Here is a 22,558-nt window from a genome sequence, read left to right on the forward strand (position 1 = left end):
AATCTGTCTTTGATTTCCTGTTTTATTTTGAAGTTAACTTATGTTTCACACTTTGTTTTCCCCTGTCTGTAGCCTGTATTGTTATAAACGATCCTTGTGTCTTCTTTGTGCTGTTCATTTGTGATCCATATCTTCTGTTGATTTCCTGGTGAGTGTGTGTTTTCACTCACATTTCTTATTCCAGTCTGTTGTATTTCCTTTTCACTTTTGAAGTCCTGGATTCCTGTTTGTGGGTTGGTTTTACATCTTGTTGTGTGTTTCCCTTCACTCTGATTACCCTCATTTGTTTCACCTGTGTCCTGTGTCCACACCTGTCGCTCGTTACCCAGTGTGCATTTAATCTCTGTGTATCATTCCTTTTTCTTTCACATCATTACGCCTTTGTTCTTTGCCTTTAGTATTTTAGTTTTCTGTTGTTTGCATTATCCTGCTTCCTGTGTTTTCTTTTGGACATTTTTATTTTATTTGTCTTTGACATTTCAGGTAAGTTTTAGTCTGACCATTTGCGTTTTGCTATTTTGTTTAAAAAATTATCTATTCACATGTGTCCTCTTCTTTTGTTTACCCCATTGTGACAGGTACTCAAAACAGGCTCTTCTTGAAGAGGCCCTGCTTCTTTCTCTGTCTGAAGTTAAAAGAAAGCAGCTTCTTCTGGGACAAAAGCCGAACCAGCGCAGAGGGAAAGGCACTGCAGTTCTTCCAGTGATCATGTGATGATAAAAGGTGAGTGGGGGCTAACTTTTGAACAAATTTTAAAGTCTGGCACATAAAAAAAAAAATCAAAAAACCGAGACAATCTTAAAAATTTGAATATCTTTGTGGATACTATACAGAATAGAAACTCGACGCCCCCTCCAACGTCATCAAATCTATGACATCGTGGGGGAATGTCATCGCTGATTGGCTGCAGCGGCACAGCCTCACGCAAATTTGCGTCGAAAGTTCAATATTTTCAACTTGAGCTTTTAGGCGTCTGACACCCAAACGCCCTAACGCCCCAAACGCGCCGCACCGTCCGGGGCGAATCGGCATCCAAACGTGTCTTTGCATTGACTTTGTATGTAATCTCGATGCAAATTTGTGTTCTGTGTGGCTGTTCATCTCAGTTTCATGGTTGTCTCATATTTGTGCTTGTACTGGTATTAGTAAGCTCATAAACTGGCCATGAGCACAAACTGAATGACTATATCCTTGTTAACTTCAAGAATGTTTCGAAGGAAAAATAAGAACTGATGGTATAATTTGTAGCACTAGATCATAAAACAAACCTGTCTAACTGCTGGTTAGCAGTTTCACTTTACTGTTTCATAGAAAACATGAAGCTGATATTCTACCTCCAAACAGGTTTGAGAATAGACTCTTATTGGCTTATATTTAGCTTTCCTTCTTTCCCATAATTACCAGACATGCACTTCAAAAGTGATTTGTATTATGTTTCATTGTTGTTACATTAACAAAGGCTTCCCTGATTGGTCAGACTGTAACTGTTCTATAAGTGCTGTGAACATGAGGAGTATGTGTGATGTACTTATACACATTCAGCTCTGGGACCACAGAGCTATAGTGTCCTCTATAATTTGCCTGAGTGAATGATGGTAGATATAATAATAACAGTAATAACCACTCATTCATGTTCCCTTTCCTCAATGTCTTTTACTGAATGTCAGGCAGTACTCTTAAGTTCACTGGCACAAGTTTAGCAAAGCATGTTTCATAGGATGAAAACATGTTTAAAGTTGATGCTATACCTTAAAATGTGTTTTGTGTGGATAGATCAATTCTCCCTTGGCGGACACCATGAGAAACAATAACAGAGGTGCCCTCCTGCACTGACAGTAACTTTAAGAGGTTCTCTACCTCCGTCCCCAGATTAGACTGGTTTTCAAGGCACTGTTATGACTTTTTACAAATATCCCGTTAAAGGTGCCACATTAACCTTTGTTATTTGCTTTATCATGACGGACCACACAGTTTTAAATGAGAAAAAACTCTCTGCTCAAAACGAATCGCAACACATAAAAGGTGCCCGCTACTTGACCTTATGCAGCAGGTCAGTGGAGTTTATAGTGAGGTGGCAGGCTTTAACACTGCTGTCAGCGAGTGATTTATTCACAGTTTGACCTTTGTGTGATAATTACAAGCGAGTTATTTGGTGGCATTTAGGAAATCCTCTCAAACTTGAATAATTTCTATTCACCAGCACATTCTCCCCCCCCACACACACCTTTTTCACAACTCTCATCTTTAATACTCTGTGCACCAAGTATAATAGGATGAGGCTGTGGAGGATATTTTTGTGATTAATGGAAATTTCCTGGCCCGAGAGGATACTTCCTTTTCAGACACAGCCCCATTTCAGAGGCACTTTACAAAGATTCATGTAATTATTTGGCTTTTAGTTCACTTTCTTGCTCACCGCCCTCTATAAATACTCATTTTCAGGAGGGAGATGCAATGAGTCTTAAAATGCAGATGATACTATGTGCCACTTTTCTTTAAGAATAGGAGATGCACTGATGTTGGGATGGTTTGTAAATGGGTTTCTGAGTGCTGTCAGGGACATCAAACAAGTTTCAAGCTTATAACTCAGGCCTTTGAAAGATAATACCATTTGAAGAACAACCTCTTCACTTTAGTGCAGCATTTCTTTATCGCTGATTATATAAGAAAAACAGGAGAATATGGGCAAAGGAAAATATCTGGTGCACATTTATTGTAACTGCAGATATAATCAGCATCAGCAACTTTCTCTTTTTTATCAGTCAAGAGTGATGCTGCCTTAGTAAAGTTTGAAAAGGTCAGTGTAGGACAATTATAGAGGAATTGAGTTGGTGAAATAAGTTGAGTTGAAAACTATAATGACCATATTAAAACATTTTATAACCAAAAATGACACACACACAACATAATGAAAACACAACAAGTGATATATCTCAAGCTGTATTCATTCTGGAGATGTGCAGAGTATGAGGTAGCAAAGTGTTGCGATGAATTTTATCATTACAGTATATTTATTTTCCTACTCTTCTGACCGCTCAGATAAATGGTCAAAATGTGTTCTCTTTTCCCTAAAATCATGTTGCCAGAGTGACCCAATGTAGTCTTTGTGTTACTGTTAGGCTAGTAGGCTAACACATTTAACATTAAGCTGCTGTGAGCCAGAGAGTGAGCGCAAGTTCAGACTTAAGGCGGGTACACACTACAGGAAAACCAGGCTGATTTTTGTCCCCATCTCCCCCTTACGATCAAAGCCAGCAAAGGCCCAATTGTCTGATGACATTGTGTGTGATTTTCCTGTGGTGTGGGGTGTGTTAAGAGTGGTTTCTTCTGGTCAAGGCCTCTGATCCAGAGATTGTAGCTAATGAACATGTTAAATATTTGCGACTAAAAATCCTGTAGTGTGCGGGGCGCTCTGAGAGGAGCCGAGCAGGTACAGCATGTAATGGAGTTAGAAATCTATCTGTAATACTTAAAACGACTTAACTCGCCTCCAACTCGCATTGTTATTCATACAGCCCATATCCCTGCCGTCTTCACAACCTTTTCCATAATCCCTTTACTTTTGAGTGTGTGTTTTTTTCTTTTTTGTTTTTCCGAAATACTAGAATCTAAAAACAACGGTCCTTGTTTTTTCCCGTTAGTCCGTCATGCTTGTTTACACCGAAGTCACATTTTACTACACAAGATTTTGAATATTGAGCGTGAAGAAGCTGAAGCTCTGCTGAAGACTCTGTTAGTGTGTGGTGTCCTCGGAGTGCAGACCACACACTATAAGATCAGGAGAGAGAAATCTTGTGCTATCTGTCTTTTGTTATCATCAAGTGTGTGGTCTCTAAATGTATAAAGTTTTGGAGAATCCTGTAAAGTGTACCAGATGATAAAAAAAGTGATGAAACAAGGACATTCAGATTTTCTTTTATTGTTGGTTGTTGCACCATTGTGACAGCTCAGTCATCACAAAAATTGTAAAGGAACTTCAATTAGTTTGGACTCACTTAAATGCCAGATTGTCTTCTCAGCTCCATTTTTGAGTTTTTAGTGAATGATGTACACTGTAATGTATTGGGTGACTGTTGTGTTGTAAGGTCCTTGCCCTCAGTCAATAATTGGTCTGAGCAGAAATGCAACACCCATCTAAAGCCTCTAAATTCTTAGATTTTTTTTTTTTTTACAAAGTATGCAAAGGGAAACTAAGTTAAAAAAATAATCAACAGCAGCTGGGAATTTGTGATGAAAACCTCATGAAATATGCCATGGTTTTAAGTTGTTAGGTCTTAATGTTAAAAAAGAGACCCTAGCTTTATGTTACTGGTGAATACCTGTGTAGTAATTGCCAAAGGCAAAGTAGGTGCAGAGAAAGGTCCTCTATAAGTAAAAGTTGATTTTTCTCCAAACTTCTTGCTGTAAACTCTCCTTGAATCTGGACGTTTTTCTTTTAAACTCACACAAAACATGAACTTTCCTGCACCATGGTTTGATCTCACCCAGATAGAAAAGGGGGAAAAAGATCTGCATAAATAACTGTTATTTAGACTGATATGAATCAAGTCAATTATTCTAAGCTGACATCTCTCTCTCTCTTTTTTTATAAACATCTTGTTTTTTTTACAATCTAATTTTTATGATCTACTCCTTTTTTGAAAGCACTCCAAAAATTGTTCTCAATACAAGCAAGACGTTTGAATATTTGATGTGGTTTCCATGAAACACTAAACAGCTGTAACAAAATGTTTTTTCAGTCTAGTTTAGAACAGCTAATGTCTTTGAAGGAAACAACATGCACACTCTGTAACAGCTAACAACACATACCCAACATGCCCATTATCATTAAGAAAGAACCAGTGCAGACTGGCTTCTGCGGGGTTGACATACCAACCTCCACTCCCCACTCAGGTGGCAATCACTGTGGCGGACCTTTGATGCAGAGGATGGAGGACGTGTTCAGAAAAAGGCCCGTAGAGTTCAACCAGTCAGCTCTTTGATGTTCATGTATGGCGTCTTTATAACACTTGTGTACCTGTTGCAATCAGGGTCTGCATTCAAGCTCCCCAGGGAACACACTCAGATACACAAGGAAACGGTGTAAGAAGCGTATACTTGTCCCTCCTGTGATGACATTTTCTTATGATTCATGCAGACTCTGTTATGGTTTCTGTTTTAATCAGAGAAACTTAAAGATGAAGGGCTGTATGCAGAGCAGAGTAGAGGGCATGTTTAAGGCAAAAAACAACCAGAGACAAGCAAGGTGGGCTTCACATTTCTGAAATAGTTTTGATAATACATCAAAATTTTCAGTGATGAAATGACAAAACTGCATCTTTCTCATCAATATCACAGAGACTCAGAGTGGCCTGTGGCAGTCTCATGTTTGGCTGATGTTACTGTGAGGTGAGAAGGAGAGGTTGGAGACAGGTTTTTGGTTTCACATAGACATCCAGTCCCATGTGGCACTTTGGCACGGGTATTTTCAGGTGTGCTTCACATGTGAAGGCTTGGCTTGAGTCTGCAGTCTGACTCCCTCCTTGGCAGCTGGATGATATTATCCTCAGGCAACTCAGACCCATGCTGCTGAAGACATGTTGCCAGCATCAGCCAGAGATTGTTGGAGCTTTTGCTCGATCATAAATGCAGGTGTGGAGTCATTGAGCTATTGTCTTCCTAATTTACTGAGATGTCCGTCTATCGGCTCACTCTTTGTAGCTTATTTCAAAAGCACATCAGAGAACAGTTGAGTGTAACAAGAAATACGTGTTTTTGGTATTTTTCTTTTTGTAGTTTTTACAAAAAATGTGTGGGGTCAAAATGAAAGAATGCAAAGACTCTGGCTGTAATTCGAGTAAGATTCAAAATCTAAACTTTCGTCTTTCCGATAAACACCCTCCAGGAGTGATGGTCAACTTTTCTGGACGCACAGTGTAGCCAGTCATGTAGTGAGTGAAGGCAGACTTTTTGCCAAGTCACACTCTTCTGTGTTGTTGCCATTGTTTACAGCCTGACAACCCAAGTGAGAGGTACTCTTTCCACCTAGCAGATAGCAGAGTCTTCGGAGCACAAGCTGACAGATTTGACAAATTGTTATGAGGTGATCTCTGATTCTGAAATTTGTTTAATGGCTAATGCATTTTGACTGCCTTGCTCTGTTTTTGAATAGTTTAATCTGCCCATGGTGGAAGCATGCTGACACAAGGTAATATTTCTTTTTTAAAAAGTCACTTTTTGGGGGCTTTTCATGCCTTTAATCAGAGAGGATAGGACAGTGGATAGAGGCGGAAACAGGGTGAGAGTGGGGAATGACATGCGGGAAACAGGCCGCAGGCCAGACTCGAACCCAGGCCACCCGCTCAAGGGCAAATCTCATGTGGCTCAACTTAGACTGCTAGGCCATCTGGGCTCCAACAAGGTAATATTTCTGAAACCACGCTACAGATTTATATCATTCTGCACAATCTAATGAAGGTTTTGTCAGGCACAATAATTTTCCATTATTTATTGGTTTTATTATGTTTTGTGTCATTTCAGGCTTTGTTGGAATGTATTTTAAAAACTGTGTTGTGCATTTTTCAAGTATGGGATATTATAGATATTTTCTATAGTAAAAAGTCTGTAGTATAAACCGACTGATTTGACCCTCACACTCATCAAAAGCTTGATAAAAAGGATAATCATCTGTACGTCTTATCAATCCGTCAAAAGGGGCTGTACTCTGTGGCATATTTGTACACGTAATGATAAAGTAGGCACAGAGCTGAAGAGAGCCTTTAGGGTTAAGAGAAAGCTTTATATAACATCACCATATATGACCACATGATCTGTTCAGGGAGATGAGCTCTTCAGCTTTCTCTTTGCAAGTCTTAATCACACTTTCACACCGAGTGACGCTTGTATGATGAGTTTGTTTGCATTCAGAGCTCAAGTGAGACCTAATCACAGGGGGTTACACTTGATGCATTCACATTTTAGTCACAAGTGTGAATTCATACTTCGTGCTGCTCACTTGCCATGTGATCAACATACGTTAATGTAAGCTGTAAACAGAGTCTGTAAGATGAGTTCATTCAAGAGCAATCAAGGTCTTTTCTTGGCTGACAAAAGATGTCTTACTGTGGTCCTTAGTTGTCGTCATGTGAAGATTTATGATTTGCTTCATCCACAAAATTGTGGTATTATGGGTTAAATTCTCCACAGTATCCTCCCAAGGCCACCAGAAGAATATACAACCCACAGTATACCACAGTACAATATAATAAATGCTTCCCAATGAAAGCTGAGTTTTATTGCTTATAAATGTCAGGAAGGATTCAACATCAGTCCCACTCTAGTTTAGTTGAGATGTTTTGCTCACACTGTCACCACCAAAAAGGAAGGCCTCATGTCTTTGGATCATCACATCTCTGACAGTCTCACCACAAGCTTGAGACATTTGACATTTATGCCAGTTTGCTGTGCGGTGTTGTCTGATAAGAACATTGAAGCCTGTGATGTCATTTATTACCATACCTCGTGATGCCTCCGACAAAAAATAATGTTCAATCAAGTCATTACATAGAAAAATCACACTAGTTGTTAAAGAGAAAAACCGTACATTGATTTGAATCCACTGTGAACAGAGACTGAACCACACATAGTTTTCAGATAAATAGCTTTGATTCAGTGTTTCTCTTCTATTAAGTTTGGCCTTGTATCACAGCTTCCACCTGAAACAAGATTCTGTGCACCATGTGGACATTTTTGATTTGATTTAGTCTTAAATGTGATTTAAAATAAAGTTCAATTTCAGATAAACACAAGAGCTTCAGTGAAATGGATGCATTCTCAGTGAAGAAACCCTCCTAGTTACACCCTTATCTCAACATTTATGCTCTACTGATACTTTACATAACTTGCCATATGGCTCCTGATGTCCCCAACACACACGCATTAAGATAAATGGAGAAGATGGACAGCATGAGCTAATACATCACCTGGGTTATCAAGTGAACACCTCCATTCACTGTGTTTCATTAAGTTATGTAGGTTCACGACACCTTGGAGAGGCTTTGCACTGAGCTTTAGCATCCCAAAGCCAACATCCTCCATGCACCTCTAAGCACACCTGCATACACAAGAACAGAGGTGAAAACAGTCGAGAGTTGGTAATGAGACGCTAGAAAGAGGATCTGGAAGGCAGAGCCAGGGAGAGAGCGTGGACACATCTCCACTGAGGTTTACCTCCTCCTACTTACCCAGAGTAATGAGGGAAAGGAGGAGAGAATAAGTGGCTAGATCTCACTGTCCTCCCTGAAACCTAAGCCCTGAGCCCTTAAGGAAGTGACTGATCTCACATGGAAAGTGATTGAGTGCACAAGGGCTACAAGGGCTCAAAATAGTATAACTAGGAATGGGAGAGCAGTTCTTCGGTAATCTAACATACATTGTATCATTTGACGCACATTACCTGTAACTGACAGCGTAAAGGTAGGGTCTGCAGGAATTTTTGTTACTTGGTAGTTAGTAAACACAACATTCAAACTGGGCTCCTCCTCCTTGGCTCAGTGCCAGCGGCAGCACACACCCAAGCCTTCCACTGTAGTTATGTGAACACACTCACTAGCCCAGCAACCACCCGTGGTATTATGTTTCTATGTGGGAGAGACTCAAGAGCTGTACACCAGACTTGGTATGTTAGCACAAGCTAATCATGGTTATTTGACACATACCGGGTTAGCAGAAAGCCAACTCACGTCACTCTTCATCCCATGCTGCTCTCCAAGTTCCAGAAATGGAGTTTGTAGAGTCGTGCTTCACCCTAATTAAGTAAAAAGCTTTATCTGTCACATTCTGCAGATGTGCCCACTTAGGAAATGGCTATATAAAAGGGCTCAAAAGGTCTGCACAAAAACCCTCATGCATTATACGCTTTGACAGTTGTGACAGCACTGAAGCCTGGTTTATACTTATGTGTTAACCCTACACTGATTAAGAGTAATACATACACTCACCAGCCACTTTATAAGTTACACTTTGCTAGTTCCAGGTTGGACCCCCTTTTACCTTCAGAGCTGCCTTAATCCTTTGTTGCATAGATTCAACAAGTTACTGGAAACATTCCTCAGAGAGTTTGGTCCATATTGACATGATAGCATCACACAGTTGCTGTAGATTTGTCGGCTGAACATCCATGATGAGAATCTTCTTTTCCACCACATCCCAAAGGAGCTCTATTGGATTGAGATCTGGGGACTGTGGAGGCCATTTGAGTACAGGGAACTCATTGTCATGTTGAAGAAACCAGTCTGAGATGATTCCAGCTTTATGACATGGAGCATTATCCTGCTGGAAGTAGCCATCAGAAGATGGGTACACTGTGCTCATAAAGTGATGGACATGGTCAGCAACAATACTCAGGTAGGCTGTGGACTTTAAAACATGCTCCATTGGTACTGAGGGGGCCAAAGTGAGCCAAGGAAATATCCCCCACAACATTACACCACCAGCAGCAGCCTGAACCGTTGATACAAGGCAGGATGGATCCATGCTTTCATGTTGTTGACACCAAATTCTGACCCCACCATCTGAATGTGGAGCAGAAATCCAGACTCATCAGACCAGTCAGCGTTTCTCTAATCTTCTATTGTCCAGTTTTGGTGTTGCTGTGTGAATTGTAGCCTCAGTTTCCTGTTCTTAGCTGACAGGAGGGTCACCTGGTGTGGTCTTCTGCTGCTGTAGCCCATCTGCCTCAAGTTTGGACGTGTTGTGTGTTCAGAGATGCTCTTCTGCAGACCTCGGTTGTAACCAGTGGTTATTTGAGTTACTGTTGTCTTTTTATCATCTCCAACCAGTCTGTCTATTCTCCTCTGACCTCTGGCATCAACAAGGCATTTTGTCCCACAGAACTGGTGCTCTCTGGATATTTTCTCTTTTTGGGACCATTCTCTGTAAACCCTAGAGATGGTTGTGGGTTAAAATCCCAGTAGATCAGCAGTTTCTGAAATACTCAGACCAGCCTGTCTGGCACCAACAACCATGCCAAGTTCAAAGTCACTTAAATCACCTTTCTTCCTCATTCTGATGCTCGGTTTGAAATGCAGCAGATCGTCTTGACCATGACTACATGCCTAAATGCATTAAGTTGCTGCCATGTTATTGGCTTATTAGTAATTTGTGTTAACAAGCAGTTGGACAGGTGTGCCTAATAAAGTGTTCGGTGAGTGTACTTCTGCTTCACTGTGTTTGTGTTACTCTGCAATACTCCTCAGAGTGCCTGAGGACAGTGTAGTTATCATTGTCAGAATGTGTTTCCGGTCCTGCTGTGGTTTTTTAGGTACAGCGATTTTGAGAGCGTTTTTCTGTATTGAAGCAAATACATGTTGCTGCTTTTCATACAACAGATGTTACAAGACAAGATAAAAAGGAGATGCTGGATGAGATGATTTGTATGGCCGATTATGTGTGTTGTGGCAATTCTGGATATGATGTAAATTCAGGAAGCAGAATCCCACACGGGGCTTCCAATCTAAGTTGTTTTAATTGGCTGGAACTTTTGGGAGGAGCTGCATGTACGGCTAAAAGTGTAGGCCACAGAAGTATGAACCAGGCTTCAGCTCTTATGGGTGTAGAATGCACCTTAAGTGAGTTAGTGAGTTTGACTCAGACATTTTTTTCTTTTTTTGCCCCTTACTTAAAATAGAAAGCATGTATTTCTATACAAGCTCATATTTTAAACATGAAAGAACATGCTCTCTATATTGATGTCAGGTACAGGCTCTCCAGCAGCACAAGATTTCAGGAAGATGAATCCTAAGCTCTTTGCATTCTGGTGGCCTTCGACTTGGTTGATGTTGTGTCACGGTGTTGTGGGTTAATGGAGTGGGCTGTGTTTAGTTGAGATACAGAACTTGTAGTGCTTCTGGGCATGACATTCGAGGAGAGAGAACACTAAAGTGTCTTCAGCTAACGCAGGCGGTTTCCCGGCTAAAGGTCAGCAGCAAGTGGAGGGCTGAGATCGAGAAAAGGTCACAGCCTCTTTGAAAACGTTCATAACAAAAATAGAAAGTATCACAAACAAGAGAACCAGATTATACTACTGAACTCACCATGATTCAAGTTTTACCATTAGTTTCATGAGGTAGAAATCCATTGAATTTTGGTGATCTAAGAGATAGGGTGTATAAAAGGATCAGGATTGTGAATGGTGTCAGTTGGGGTCTGTTGGCCTGGATTGTGTTGGAGAATGTCACAGCACTTGTGGCACAGACAACATAGATTTAAATGTGACATTTAAACCAGAGCACACAGTTGGGTGTCCTGGCTTTCAGCTTTATATGGACAATATGCCCCACAGTGCTCTTAGAGATACAGTGTCTGCCACCTCAAGTGTGGCCTCACTTAATCACACACCTTCAAGGTATGTATTCAGTTTTACACATATGTGCACTAATATCATAAACAAGGACAATTTATTTGGATCACTTGATAAATAATACGTTTCCATTTTACCATAAGGGTAAAAATAGAGCAGTTGAATACACAAGGAATGCTTTAAAGAGTACTTTTGTGTCTTTTCCATGCAGCTCTTACTACATCCTTTGAACCAAGTATTCCACTTACACGGAACATAGCTGGTAAATTGATGCATTGAAACCATTATTGCCTCTTGCAGCATAAACCAAGCTGAACTGCACATACCTTTTTGATTCTTCAGTCAGTAACATTTGATCACAGTGTTTAGTTTGTGTTTTTGTCCCTCCCAGTGTTATTTTATGCTGGTGTAAGTGCACTGAGATGGCCCATAATGGTTCCCTCTCTCAGGTCTTGGACTTAAGTGGTGCATCTGTTTCTCTAATACGCCTCTCTGCCTGTGAGAGTATCTCTTTGCTTGGCTTGTGGAAAAAAAAAGAAAAAGTGTCGTTTAAGGACGCAAAACTTTAAGGTCCCTGTCATAACAGGTTTCATGAATTGAAATGCACTCATAATAGACTCTATTGTTGCAGTGTCCAGATTTCTCACATCATTGTCCCAACACATCCTTTCATTGTCTCCTTTAGCGAGCCGTCAGCAGCATAACACTTCATTTTGTCTCCTGTAGGCTAGTGGCAAACTTTGGCTGAGACACTCTGTTCCTCAGACAGGAACATAATAGTTTCTGACAGGGTGTGTGATTTCCTCAAAGACATTTAGATATGGCCCAGGTCTCTTAAGAGCTAAAGACAGGATTCAATAAGTAATGCCTCAGCAGGCCGCAGCACCTGGCGATCCCTGTCACCCTCTAGCTGACTGTAATCACTTGTGATGGCCCCCGTACGATAGCTGGCCTCCCGACAGCACATGTTTCACTCAGGCTTTTAGACGGGCATCAGAATGCATTACCTCTGCTGCAGTAGATGGAGGCCTGGATGCGTGAAGCCTGGGTGGAAATAAAGACATTAACTCTGTGAGCAGACCAGGAATGCTGAGCTGTGCTGTGTGGCATCAGAGTCTGTAATACATATAAAGCTGGGAGTGTAAACACCATTAAGACCAGGATATGACAGTCATATATAGCTATACATAAATTTGAGCCTTCTCAAATATATGTGGGCTATACTTCCAACAAACGCTGAAGAGCTACAACTCAGTGACACATCTCAAATACGTTTTTCATCTCCCTCCTCTGCCTGTATCCTCTAACTAATTCCCTTTCTCCTTCAAATTAAGTGGAAACTACATGGTAGATATTCTCCCGTTCTGTGCATTTAGTACGACTGCGTAGTAAATATGGCTTTAATGGTTGGCAGCGGGGGGCCTGGCTGTTTAATGAGCAGGCTATCCTTCTCCACCACCATCAAATGAAAGCCTAATTTGATTTTCTCTTTTGACCTCTATTCCTCTAGGAAAAACAAAGCTCCAGGGGTTTTATCTCAGAGGTGTGTGCAGGAGTAGATGCAGCAGGGTAGGTGTGGATGGGGAAGGGATGGGTAACTTGTGGTTAGCTGTGCTATATTCTAGAGCTGTTAATAAAACGCCAAAACAATGACGAAAAGTATCGAGAGCAAAAGCAATTTTGAACTGTTATTTACCCTTTTCCCCAAATTGATGTCCAGCATCAATCTTTTCCCAAAAGCAAGGGAAATATAACTTTCTAACTAAGGCTAAAGGAAGTGGATCACAGTTATCGCTGTTTTAGCTCTGAGGCTAACTGGTCTCTATTATCCAGTTGTTGTTGTGTTGATCTAATGCCATGAGTTATCATCGGCCTCAGTCACAACATCTGTCTCACTTACACACAGCGACTTCCAGGTCTCATCTCATACCCAGTGGAGTTTCTTTTTTTTTTTGTTTTGATTATTTTATTTTCAGTTTTTCAGTAAATACAAAAGAAACATCAATATACCAACAGTATACAGATGTATAGCACAACAAAGAAAGGAAGAGCCCCCCCAGAAATAATTAAATTGAGAAAAAAAAGAGGAAGGAAAAACAACGTAAAAGGTCAGTGTACATGATCATAATAGAACTAAATTAAGGTCTTGGTGTAAAGACTGTGCTGATGTGTTCTAAGTAAGGCTTCCAAATTTTCAAAAAATTGTTGTATTGTTTTCTCAGAGAATATGTAATTTTTTCCATAGGGATGCAACTATTCATCTCAGAGGTCCATCTGTCACTTGAAAGAGGGGAGTCAGATTTCCATGACACTGCAATGCATTTCTTGGCCACAGACAGAGCAACTTTCATGAATTTGAGTTGTGCATTAGTGAAAAGGCCACGAATATGTGTAAAGTTCCCCAATAAACACAACTCAGGATCTAAGGGAACATCAACTCCAGTTATTCTCCCAGTGGAGTTTCTTGAGAAAATCTTGTAACTGAAGCAGATGACACACATGCCTTTACAACAACCAGCAAAATAAAGATGCTGGGTAGCAATGGAACACCTCTCTTTCTGGTTTTCAAACATGGATATAAAGTAAAAATACTGGATCTGCATAATAAATGTGTGTAAAAAACTGAACCAGAGCTTTCTGAGACTTCATGAAAATATAAGGTCATCACATAAGGATTGCTCAATTGGTGCATGACACGTTAGACGGAAATGCCTCAAATACTAATAGCTGGTCATAGCTCCTCCCCCAACAGGCCTCCAGGGCACTTGCCATCAGAAGGATAAAAAATACAATAGCTCTTCTATAAGTGTTAAAGTCTTGCATGAGAGTGCTTTGGTATGAGTCCTTTTGGTTGAGAGGCGACCAACCCTCCTACTGAACCTCAGTGGACTTCATGAAGTTATAAGACAATAGCCAATCAAAGTACTCACAAATCTGCTCAACAGGTCAAGTAATGGTTTCCACAAAGACTGTGTATGGGATGGTCAGTGTGGCTCCATCTTTTATCATTGTTTGGTTTTGACACCAAAACACTCTGGTCTGAGGCTCTGCCATCTTGCTGCTGGAGGCTCTGCAGTAGAGCAGTCATTCTCAAAGTCCGGGTCCTGACCCACAGGAAGGTCGCCAGAGATTTTTTATGGGTCACCAAATTAGTTTTCAAAATTTTTTCATGAAATTCATGCTTTCATTAACCAGAAGAACTCTCCCCTCGCCAATTTGTTTACTGATGATTGGCTCCTCACACTGTCATAGCTAGTTTTGTTTTCATTGTGAAGGGTCATCACCGCTGTTTTTCAAAAGTCTGAAGCCATTAGCTCAAACAGCCAAAGCCACCATATCTTTCCTACTGTTTTACAGCACCCAGAGGAAAATGCTGTCACTGTGTCACCATCTAAATGAAAGAGCTGACCCATTGATTACTTTGATCGTTAGTTTCCAAAAGAAAGATTTGAAGTTGGATTCAAAACCTCTTTGAATTTGAAAGTCCAAAGTCTCTGCTGGATCTTGGATGGACGCCAGCTGCAGAAACGAGGCTGTTACAGCTTGTTACAGCTTTACAGTGATGTCGGGCTGAAAAAGAGGCTTGTACGGATGCTGTTACCTTTGTTCTGGATGAATATTGCATCTTAATATCTTATCCTGGATATCATATGACTGGGATACAATTCTGAAAAGCAAGCAGGCTAATCTGTATGGTAAAAACAAGTATTTTCAGAGTGTTAGCCTAACAGAACTGAAATGCATTTGTCAAATATTTTAGGCCTGTTAGCTGGTACAAAAGATTTAAGATGATGCAGAAACTTGATTTAAGAACCACTTTTTTTTTTTCATCCTGTCAGTTGATTTACAGATGACATATTTTGGATGGGTCACCGTGGCTTGTTTCCCTAAAAATGTGGGTCACCTGAAAAAAAGTTAGTCCAACCTTGGCTCTTCTTCTATATATCATTTCTTACTGTTCCCAAAAGAACTACACAAGACCAGCAGCGGCCAGTCATTGTGAAACATGGTGTAAAACCTGTTTTTAATCTCTTATAACTACAGAACAACAAAAAAAAATCTTTTAAGAAGAAGATTAATTGAACACAATGGAGCCTAATAATCTCTTAGTATCACCACAGCAAAGCAAGTTGGGCCACAGCCCTATTAGAATGAATGAGTTTTTGACCTGTACTGCAGCTAGCCACCAGGGGGAGCGGTTTTTGTCAATCTTGCTGAGCGAGTAGATGGTTTTTTTATCTGCAAATAGTAACATGAAAAGAGCTCTGCCAAAACCCAGGGTTCTTAATTTGAAACATGCTTGCACAATATAACAAATGCTTTAGCCGACGTGTACATGCTGTGCAGTAAGCAGATAGTGTTACTTCATAATTCACAGGCTTCTTTGACTTTGATTTCTCAGATATTAGACCAAAGCTGCAAGTATCAGTGTTGCTTCAGACCATTAGGGCTGCCAGAAGTTTTATAAGCCACCAGATGCCACTGTGTCTGCTGACTTTGAAGTGTCAAAGCACAGAGTTTATTTCAGCCAAATCTTGAAAAAAGCCTCAATGCTTCATGATGCTTCATCTTGCCATCACTGATGGATTGACATTAGAGTGGTATCTGACTGTTTACCTAGCTGTGCACACAAGAAAGAAAGCATATTTCTCAAATTACTAAACCTTTGTTTGAAGCCTGGCACATATTTATCATGCCCTGGAATGAAAGGCAAACTTTTTCAGCCAAAACTCACCTCCAAAGTCAGCCAAAAGAAAAACATGGCGTTTTAAAGGTGGTGGGTGGGTGGGGGTTGAAATGTGTGTCTGCGTCTGACTTTGCAGGAACTCCCGTTTGAAACTGGTCCTGTGATTTTTCTTCTCAGATGTGGCAGTCAATGAGACCACTACAGAGGCAAACAGCAGACGATGGTTAGGCAGGAAACAAACACAGTGGAAGTCTGGACCAACAGTGACAACCTCATGTGCTGACACCACCACAAATTCAGACCACATGCGTTCTGTCAAGCCGCTGTCAGTCGTGAGGAAGTCTTGTGTTCCTTAAAACATGGGGCAAGAACTTTAAAATGTTTTCATAACAAAATATGATAAGTCCAGAGAGAGAAGCCCAAAGCTGTAGCATTTTAATACTCTCTGCAGACATCTCCTTTATCAGTGTGTCAACCAGCCCCAAGCTTTCCACATATTGTGTCTGTGTGTCTGTGTCTCCCAGCAGAATGGAAATCAGTTTTAGTATAATAACTTTTACATAATGCTTGTTTGTCCAGAAAAGGTCAGCTAAAAGTGAAGTCTATTTTAAGTGTTTCTGTTTCCACATCCCCGGCTCCCTTCACACGTATCTGTTAGTGGTGCAGAGCATTCATTCTCCTTCTGTAGCCTCTGAGTGGCTCCCCTGGAGCTTTAGGGGAGCCAAGTGCCCACTCAAGGGCAGCTCAGAATAGTTGTTAAGGAAATGACAGCTCATAACTCATTCAACTTCATCACTCAGGTTTTATTGACTGGTTTAAGCATTTTAAGCAGATTCTTGAGCTGGTCACGAGTCATTTCTCTTACATTATGAAGCAATAAAACATAGTGACATTATCTCCCCGGCAAGAGGTGGGAAGAAGCTGGGCTGTTAGAGGGAAAGAAGAAATTAGAAATCTTTTGTTAGTAGGGCTGCAACTAACGTTTATTTTAGTATTCGATTACTCTGACAATTATAGTTACGATTAATGGATGAATTAAAAAAAAAAAAAAAAAAGGATGAGAATGCATAATAGTAAAATTTGCAGAGCCAAACTTTCCTTGTTATTTTAGTTGTTCGGTTGATTGAGTTGATTTTATTGTTTGCTCAATGATGTATACAAAGAATCAACATAATTAAACTGACCAGATGCTACATTTATAAGTGAATATATTGTCACTTAAATAACTAAAAGCATGCAAAAATAACAGAAAATATATTGTTGCGTCATCAGATTAAGAACTTAGTGGTCCAAAAAGGTAGATAAATAAAAATGTTAGGGGTGCACGATATTATTGGCACAATATCGGTATCGTCTGATAAAAGAATAAAAACACGTTTATCGGTATCGGCAGATATGAAAATTTCTGCTGATATGCACAGCCGATAAGGTGCTATTCAGTTAGGATTATTATTATTTTCCATCTGAAAAATAAGCTCCTTAAATAAAATGTAGCACTTCATTTATTTGCACTGCAGAGCTCTGTGTCTGTCACCAGGTTGTTACAGTAGCTCCAAAATAATCAAATGCAACTTGGTTATGTTTAAAAATGCATTGTACATTTAAAGTTCATGTGATCTAAAGAAATTATTTTTCTGTATTTCAATACTGAATGTCTTGAGTTTAAAAAAATATATATTTCCTATTTATGGTAAAATCAAATGTTTTTGTCTTGTTTTATGTGTGTTTCTTAAACAAATAAGACCGTCACAATAAGAGTAACATATAAATTCCAGTACAGGATAGACTTAGCTTTCTCTACCGTGAAAAAAACAAACTTGTGATTATCGGTATTGGTATCGGCAAAAAAGGGGTTTCGATATATCGGCATATCAGATATCGCCAAAAATCCAATATAGTGCATCCCTAAAAAATGTGTCCTCAATCTTTTCACCTGCAGGTCAAACAGTTCACCCCCTCTGCCCTACTACTGTCTGTAGCAGCTAACGCTAATGCTAAGGTTAGTTAAATGAACTCCTCATGGTTTTCAAACGGGGTGACGATTTAATAAAAAGACTAAACCAATCCTAAAACACATACCAAGCATTTCACAACATGTAAAAGGAGTGTATGTGGGATTTTGTAGCTCCTCACCTCGCTGTTGGGCTTCCCGGCTCGTCATCGATGAGCCCAACATGTTTGAGTTTCAAGTGATGGATCATTGCAGTTGTACTGCCGTGCCATGCGAGGTCACTTTTGTCAATTTACACACATGAAATACTCCCAAACTCAGGAATTTTTGGACAATTAGCTTCTCTGGCTCTTCGCATGTTTGGTTGTTTCCCTCACCTGCCGGCTCGGCTTCTCCTCCGCCACGCTGATCTGTTTACATGTGACTCATACAGCCCAAGTAATCTACACCAGTTAAGTAGTTGGCGGTAATGCACCTTCAGCTAGTTGCCAACCTCTAAATAATCCAACAAAAAGGAAGAACACAAATAAAACTGAAGAGAAACTGATACAGTAATGATGAAGCGCAGTGCATCGATTATGGAAAAACATTGTCAACGCTTTTACTAATCGATCTTAATCGATCGGTCGTTGCAGCCCTAGTTGTGAGCAGCTCTAACTTTCATTTGTTAGCTCATGGTGCTTTTGTTTTCAGAATCTGGCATCATGGGACCCTGAGGATAAGAAACTTTAAAGTGCTTAAAGGAGAGATTTCATGAAGTGTATGTGAATACTAGACCTTTAAATTTAAAGTTTTTTAATTTCTTCACCAAAAAGATATAAAGCTATGATTTTTAGGGAGTGGAGACCAGCTCTTCATGTCTGATAGCAGGAAATGCACAAGTCTTTTAGAGATTGTCGGATGTAAAATGCATTTCACAAAGAGGCAGGTAGTAATCTGAGGCCTGACAGCGATGAGGAGATTCAGCTCAGCAGGACTATGAGACAAAATGCTTTCATGACACCTGCTGGTGTAGCGTTCTGCTTTCCAGACTCTGCTTCTTTCCCATCATCCATCCATCAACGCTGCGGTGGATGTGCAGAGAATAGCCACTCTCTATTTGTCAGCACCCATCACAAGTTGTTACCTTCTCATTACACGCCTGCTGACCTTCCTGAAGACTGGAATAAACTCTGGACATGTTGCAAAAAATGTCACAAAGGATAAAGAGTAGCATAGCACCTGAGCACGATTTAGAGGTAAAGAAATGAGAGCGGTTCATCCATACTTGTCAGTTTAATACTTCACACCTCGCACTGTGTTGTGCTACATGTCATGTTTTTACTCCTCTGATTGTAGAGCTCCTGGAGCAGATTCAGCTGTCAAAACCACCACGTACTGAAAGTTCTGAAGAAATAGAACAAAAAGAAAGTGAAGAGGAGAACAAAAGAGGAAGCAATCAGGAGAGAGTGTTTTTTTTTTTTTATTTCCAGGCCTGTTAATGAGACACAGAGGGTCAAAGCAAACCACAGGAAAGATTAAAAAGTGATTAGTCTCCTGTTTCCTAACAAGGGTTTGTCCAAAAACCCATTATGTTTCAGAGGCTAGCTCTGCAATCATTAAATGTGCAGAGAGGCAGGGGTTGGGTGGAAGGCAGCATCTGAAACCAGGATTACAAAACATGTTGTGTTATTCAGTCAGTGGATAAATAGTGGGATAATGGTGTTTTCTGGAGTTAACATAATCAATGAGTAAATTGTATACATATGAAACAGAAGATGGAGGAGAAAGCAGCCATACATTTTATTTCCTTTGGTGTCCTGTAAGTGAGGCACTTACAGCTATTTATTTCAGTTTTAGGAAAGAAATCCTGCTTTTCCTTCAGAGCAAGGACACTTTTTGTTTCTTCTTTCTTGCTTTCCTTTCCTTTCCTTTCCTTTCCTTTCCTTTCCTTTCCTTTCCTTTCCTTTCCTTTCCTTTCCTTTCCTTTCCTTTCCTTTCCTTTCCCCTGTGACCTGTACACTAACTCAGATTGGCCATCTGTGAAGGGGCATAGGCATATACACTGGTGGAAACTGATTTATAAACCTCTTCTTGGTTTGATGCCTTCTTATCTATGTTGATACCTCCAAAGAACCAAAAGCCACTATGCCTTGTGTTCCTGTGAGGTTTTTGAGCTGTCTGTTCCTCGTGTCTACACTGAGCTCAGGAGAAGAGCATTTAGTTTTGCTGCTCCCACTGCAAAGAATTTTTTCCAAAGTAATATGAAATTGGTGGATCCTATTTTGCCTGAGGCCTTTGGCTCAATTGAAGAGATAACATGCTTAAGACAATTGAACAGTGCCTGTGTTTTTGAATCTTAATCTTTGAGCAAAACGTGGACTATATTTATAAATCAATTTCTGCAGTTTGTAAACTGTTGCTCTCCATTAACCTATTGTTTTTAAACTTTCTCCTTATCATGTCTGGCTTTTTATGACTGCTGCCCTCCTGTTCAGATCACCCTTGTAAAAGAGATCTCCTTTTGTTTTTTTTAAATAAAAAAAAGGTCAGTTTATAATGACTTGTCATCAGAGAGTAGCAAAAGCACAACACAATCAGCATAGGCCTATTTTGCCTTACTGGTGACCACATTGGCAGCATAGCACTTCGTGGTGTGACCTATCACAGTAACCAGCCTATCGTTTTTCTAGTTTGACAAATTTATCACAAGACAAATTTTATAACAAGAAGAAGAAGAAGAAGTAGTGAATGAAAAAGAACAAGTATTCAATTATAATCAGCAGACCATCTCAGGACGAAGAGATCAATACGTCCAAATAAAAACTTGTGCCTCTGTGATATCAGGCCAACTATAAACAAACCTTGTCGTTTATTTCACCCTCAAAATCATTTTTTAGCTTTGTCCCAAGGCATGATGGATACGCTGCACTTGATCTTGAGTAGCTGGATTCTTTTCTCATTCTGATAACAGATCCTGATGACGTGAAGCCAAAAGATGAGGGAACAAGCAAGTGTAAACATATGGGGCTCTGATTTCATGGCGCAGCGCAGGGGGCGCAAGCCTGGCGCAGCCTGCACAGTGTTAATTTCGTGCAGCACACCACCGTGCGCTGCCATTTTGACAATTTGGTGGACCGTCTGCACAAAGATGGATGTGACTGCGCGCCAGGGGGAGTTGACGGCGCACCAGGGGGAGGTGTCAGCAGATTCATGTTGGCGCAGTGACAATTTTGTGCCAAAAAAGTGTGCTAAAATCTCGCCAGCTCCAACCTGGTCTATCCTCGGCGCAAGGCGGAGCGCACCCCACGCAGCTGTAATTTGGTGACAGACGCACATGTGCGCACATGTCATCAAAGCCTCAGAGGCAGGTTTCCAGAGTGTCAGGCACATTTTAATGCAGTAAACAATCACATCAATCACTATTTAATGTAACCGTCTGAACCAGCATATACATTTGTATCTATATTAATTGTCCCGTCACACCTGATGTCAGATTAAAGCCGTTTGTCATAATGGAAAGTTAACCTGACGGCAGCTGGAAGTTTGATGCACATCTTACAATTAAACAATAAACAGCCTTAACATCTGATACTGAGTATATATCTGGTTCTTTCATTTCATTTAATTCAAAGAAAAGAGGGAGATAAAAGACGAAGAAAAAAGAGACAAAATAAATGTGTGTCACTCAGGATTTACCCGTGATTTCCCATATTTCTCTGTTTTAGTCTTTATTTTTAACGTGATCTAAAAAGATGGAGTACATTATTGTAAGGAGGATGAGGTGGAGACACTGGGAGAGTATACAGTATATCACCAAAGGTTCTGCTATTTGGGGATGACAAACCAGGAGTGCAGGTGGATCAAAAGTATTCTGAATGGATAAGCCAGCTGTGTAACTGTCTCTTCATTTTGTACTCCTATTAATGACAAAGGAACAGATTAAATCTGTCCCGGGAGCTGGCCCACACGGTGACGCGCGTCGTGTCCTCTGATGTGCCCCGCTGTCCATTCTCCAGCTGCAGGGACAGTGGCTCTGACCGTCTCCGCTACCAGCACTGTTTCCGCGGTGCTGTGGATCAATCAGACCAATCAGGTGCTGCGCCTCGGCCGCAGGGCATTTAAAGGCGAGGAGAGGCGCTCATTTGATTGGTGAAATCAGCGCTCGGCTGTGTTAAACCCACTCACGGCTTTTTCTCCTCCCTCTCTGCCATTTGCGCGGAGGGAGGCGTGGACGCGCAGCTCTGCGCTCCTCTGCACTCCTCTGCGCTCCTCTGCGCTCCTCTGCGCCTTGACTGCGCCTCTCTTGGCACTGCAGGAAACTTGCAAAGTGCGCTGGTCACACCCTGTCCGCACAGCGAAGGCCGGAGCAGGGCAGGTGCGCGTGGTCTACGAAATTAGAGGCCATGGTCTTCTTCAGAGAGGCTGACAAAAGAGGATGGAGAGAACAAAGCAGGGAGCGATGACAACTGAGGCTTACTACTGACCCAATAACTATTAGAAATAATAGTTAAATCAAAACAGCCCAATTTTCACCCTGACTTTAGCCTGGATTGTTGTTTTCCAGCTTCAGAGTAACAAAATGCAAAGGTCTGAGTGAGCT

The 22,558-nt window shown here is 40.7% G+C and overlaps 1 protein-coding gene across 1 annotated transcript in view; it reads left to right on the plus strand.

Moving 5' to 3' along the window:
* Positions 1 to 390: 390 nt before the first annotated feature.
* Positions 391 to 22,558, plus strand: part of spon1a (spondin 1a) — a 134,038-nt gene continuing 111,870 nt past the window's right edge. Inside the window, exons 1-2 of the mRNA XM_074666056.1 lie at positions 391 to 483; positions 579 to 723. Coding sequence (XP_074522157.1) covers positions 714 to 723 — 10 coding nt within the window. The 5' untranslated portion in view covers positions 391 to 483; positions 579 to 713. The remainder of the gene's footprint in view (positions 484 to 578; positions 724 to 22,558) is intronic.

The sequence above is a fragment of the Halichoeres trimaculatus genome, unplaced genomic scaffold (genome assembly GCF_033239565.1).
Source record: "Halichoeres trimaculatus isolate MK-OKI-2021-1 unplaced genomic scaffold, fHalTri1.1 fHalTri1_scaffold_3, whole genome shotgun sequence".
Lineage (NCBI taxonomy): Eukaryota > Metazoa > Chordata > Actinopteri > Labriformes > Labridae > Halichoeres > Halichoeres trimaculatus.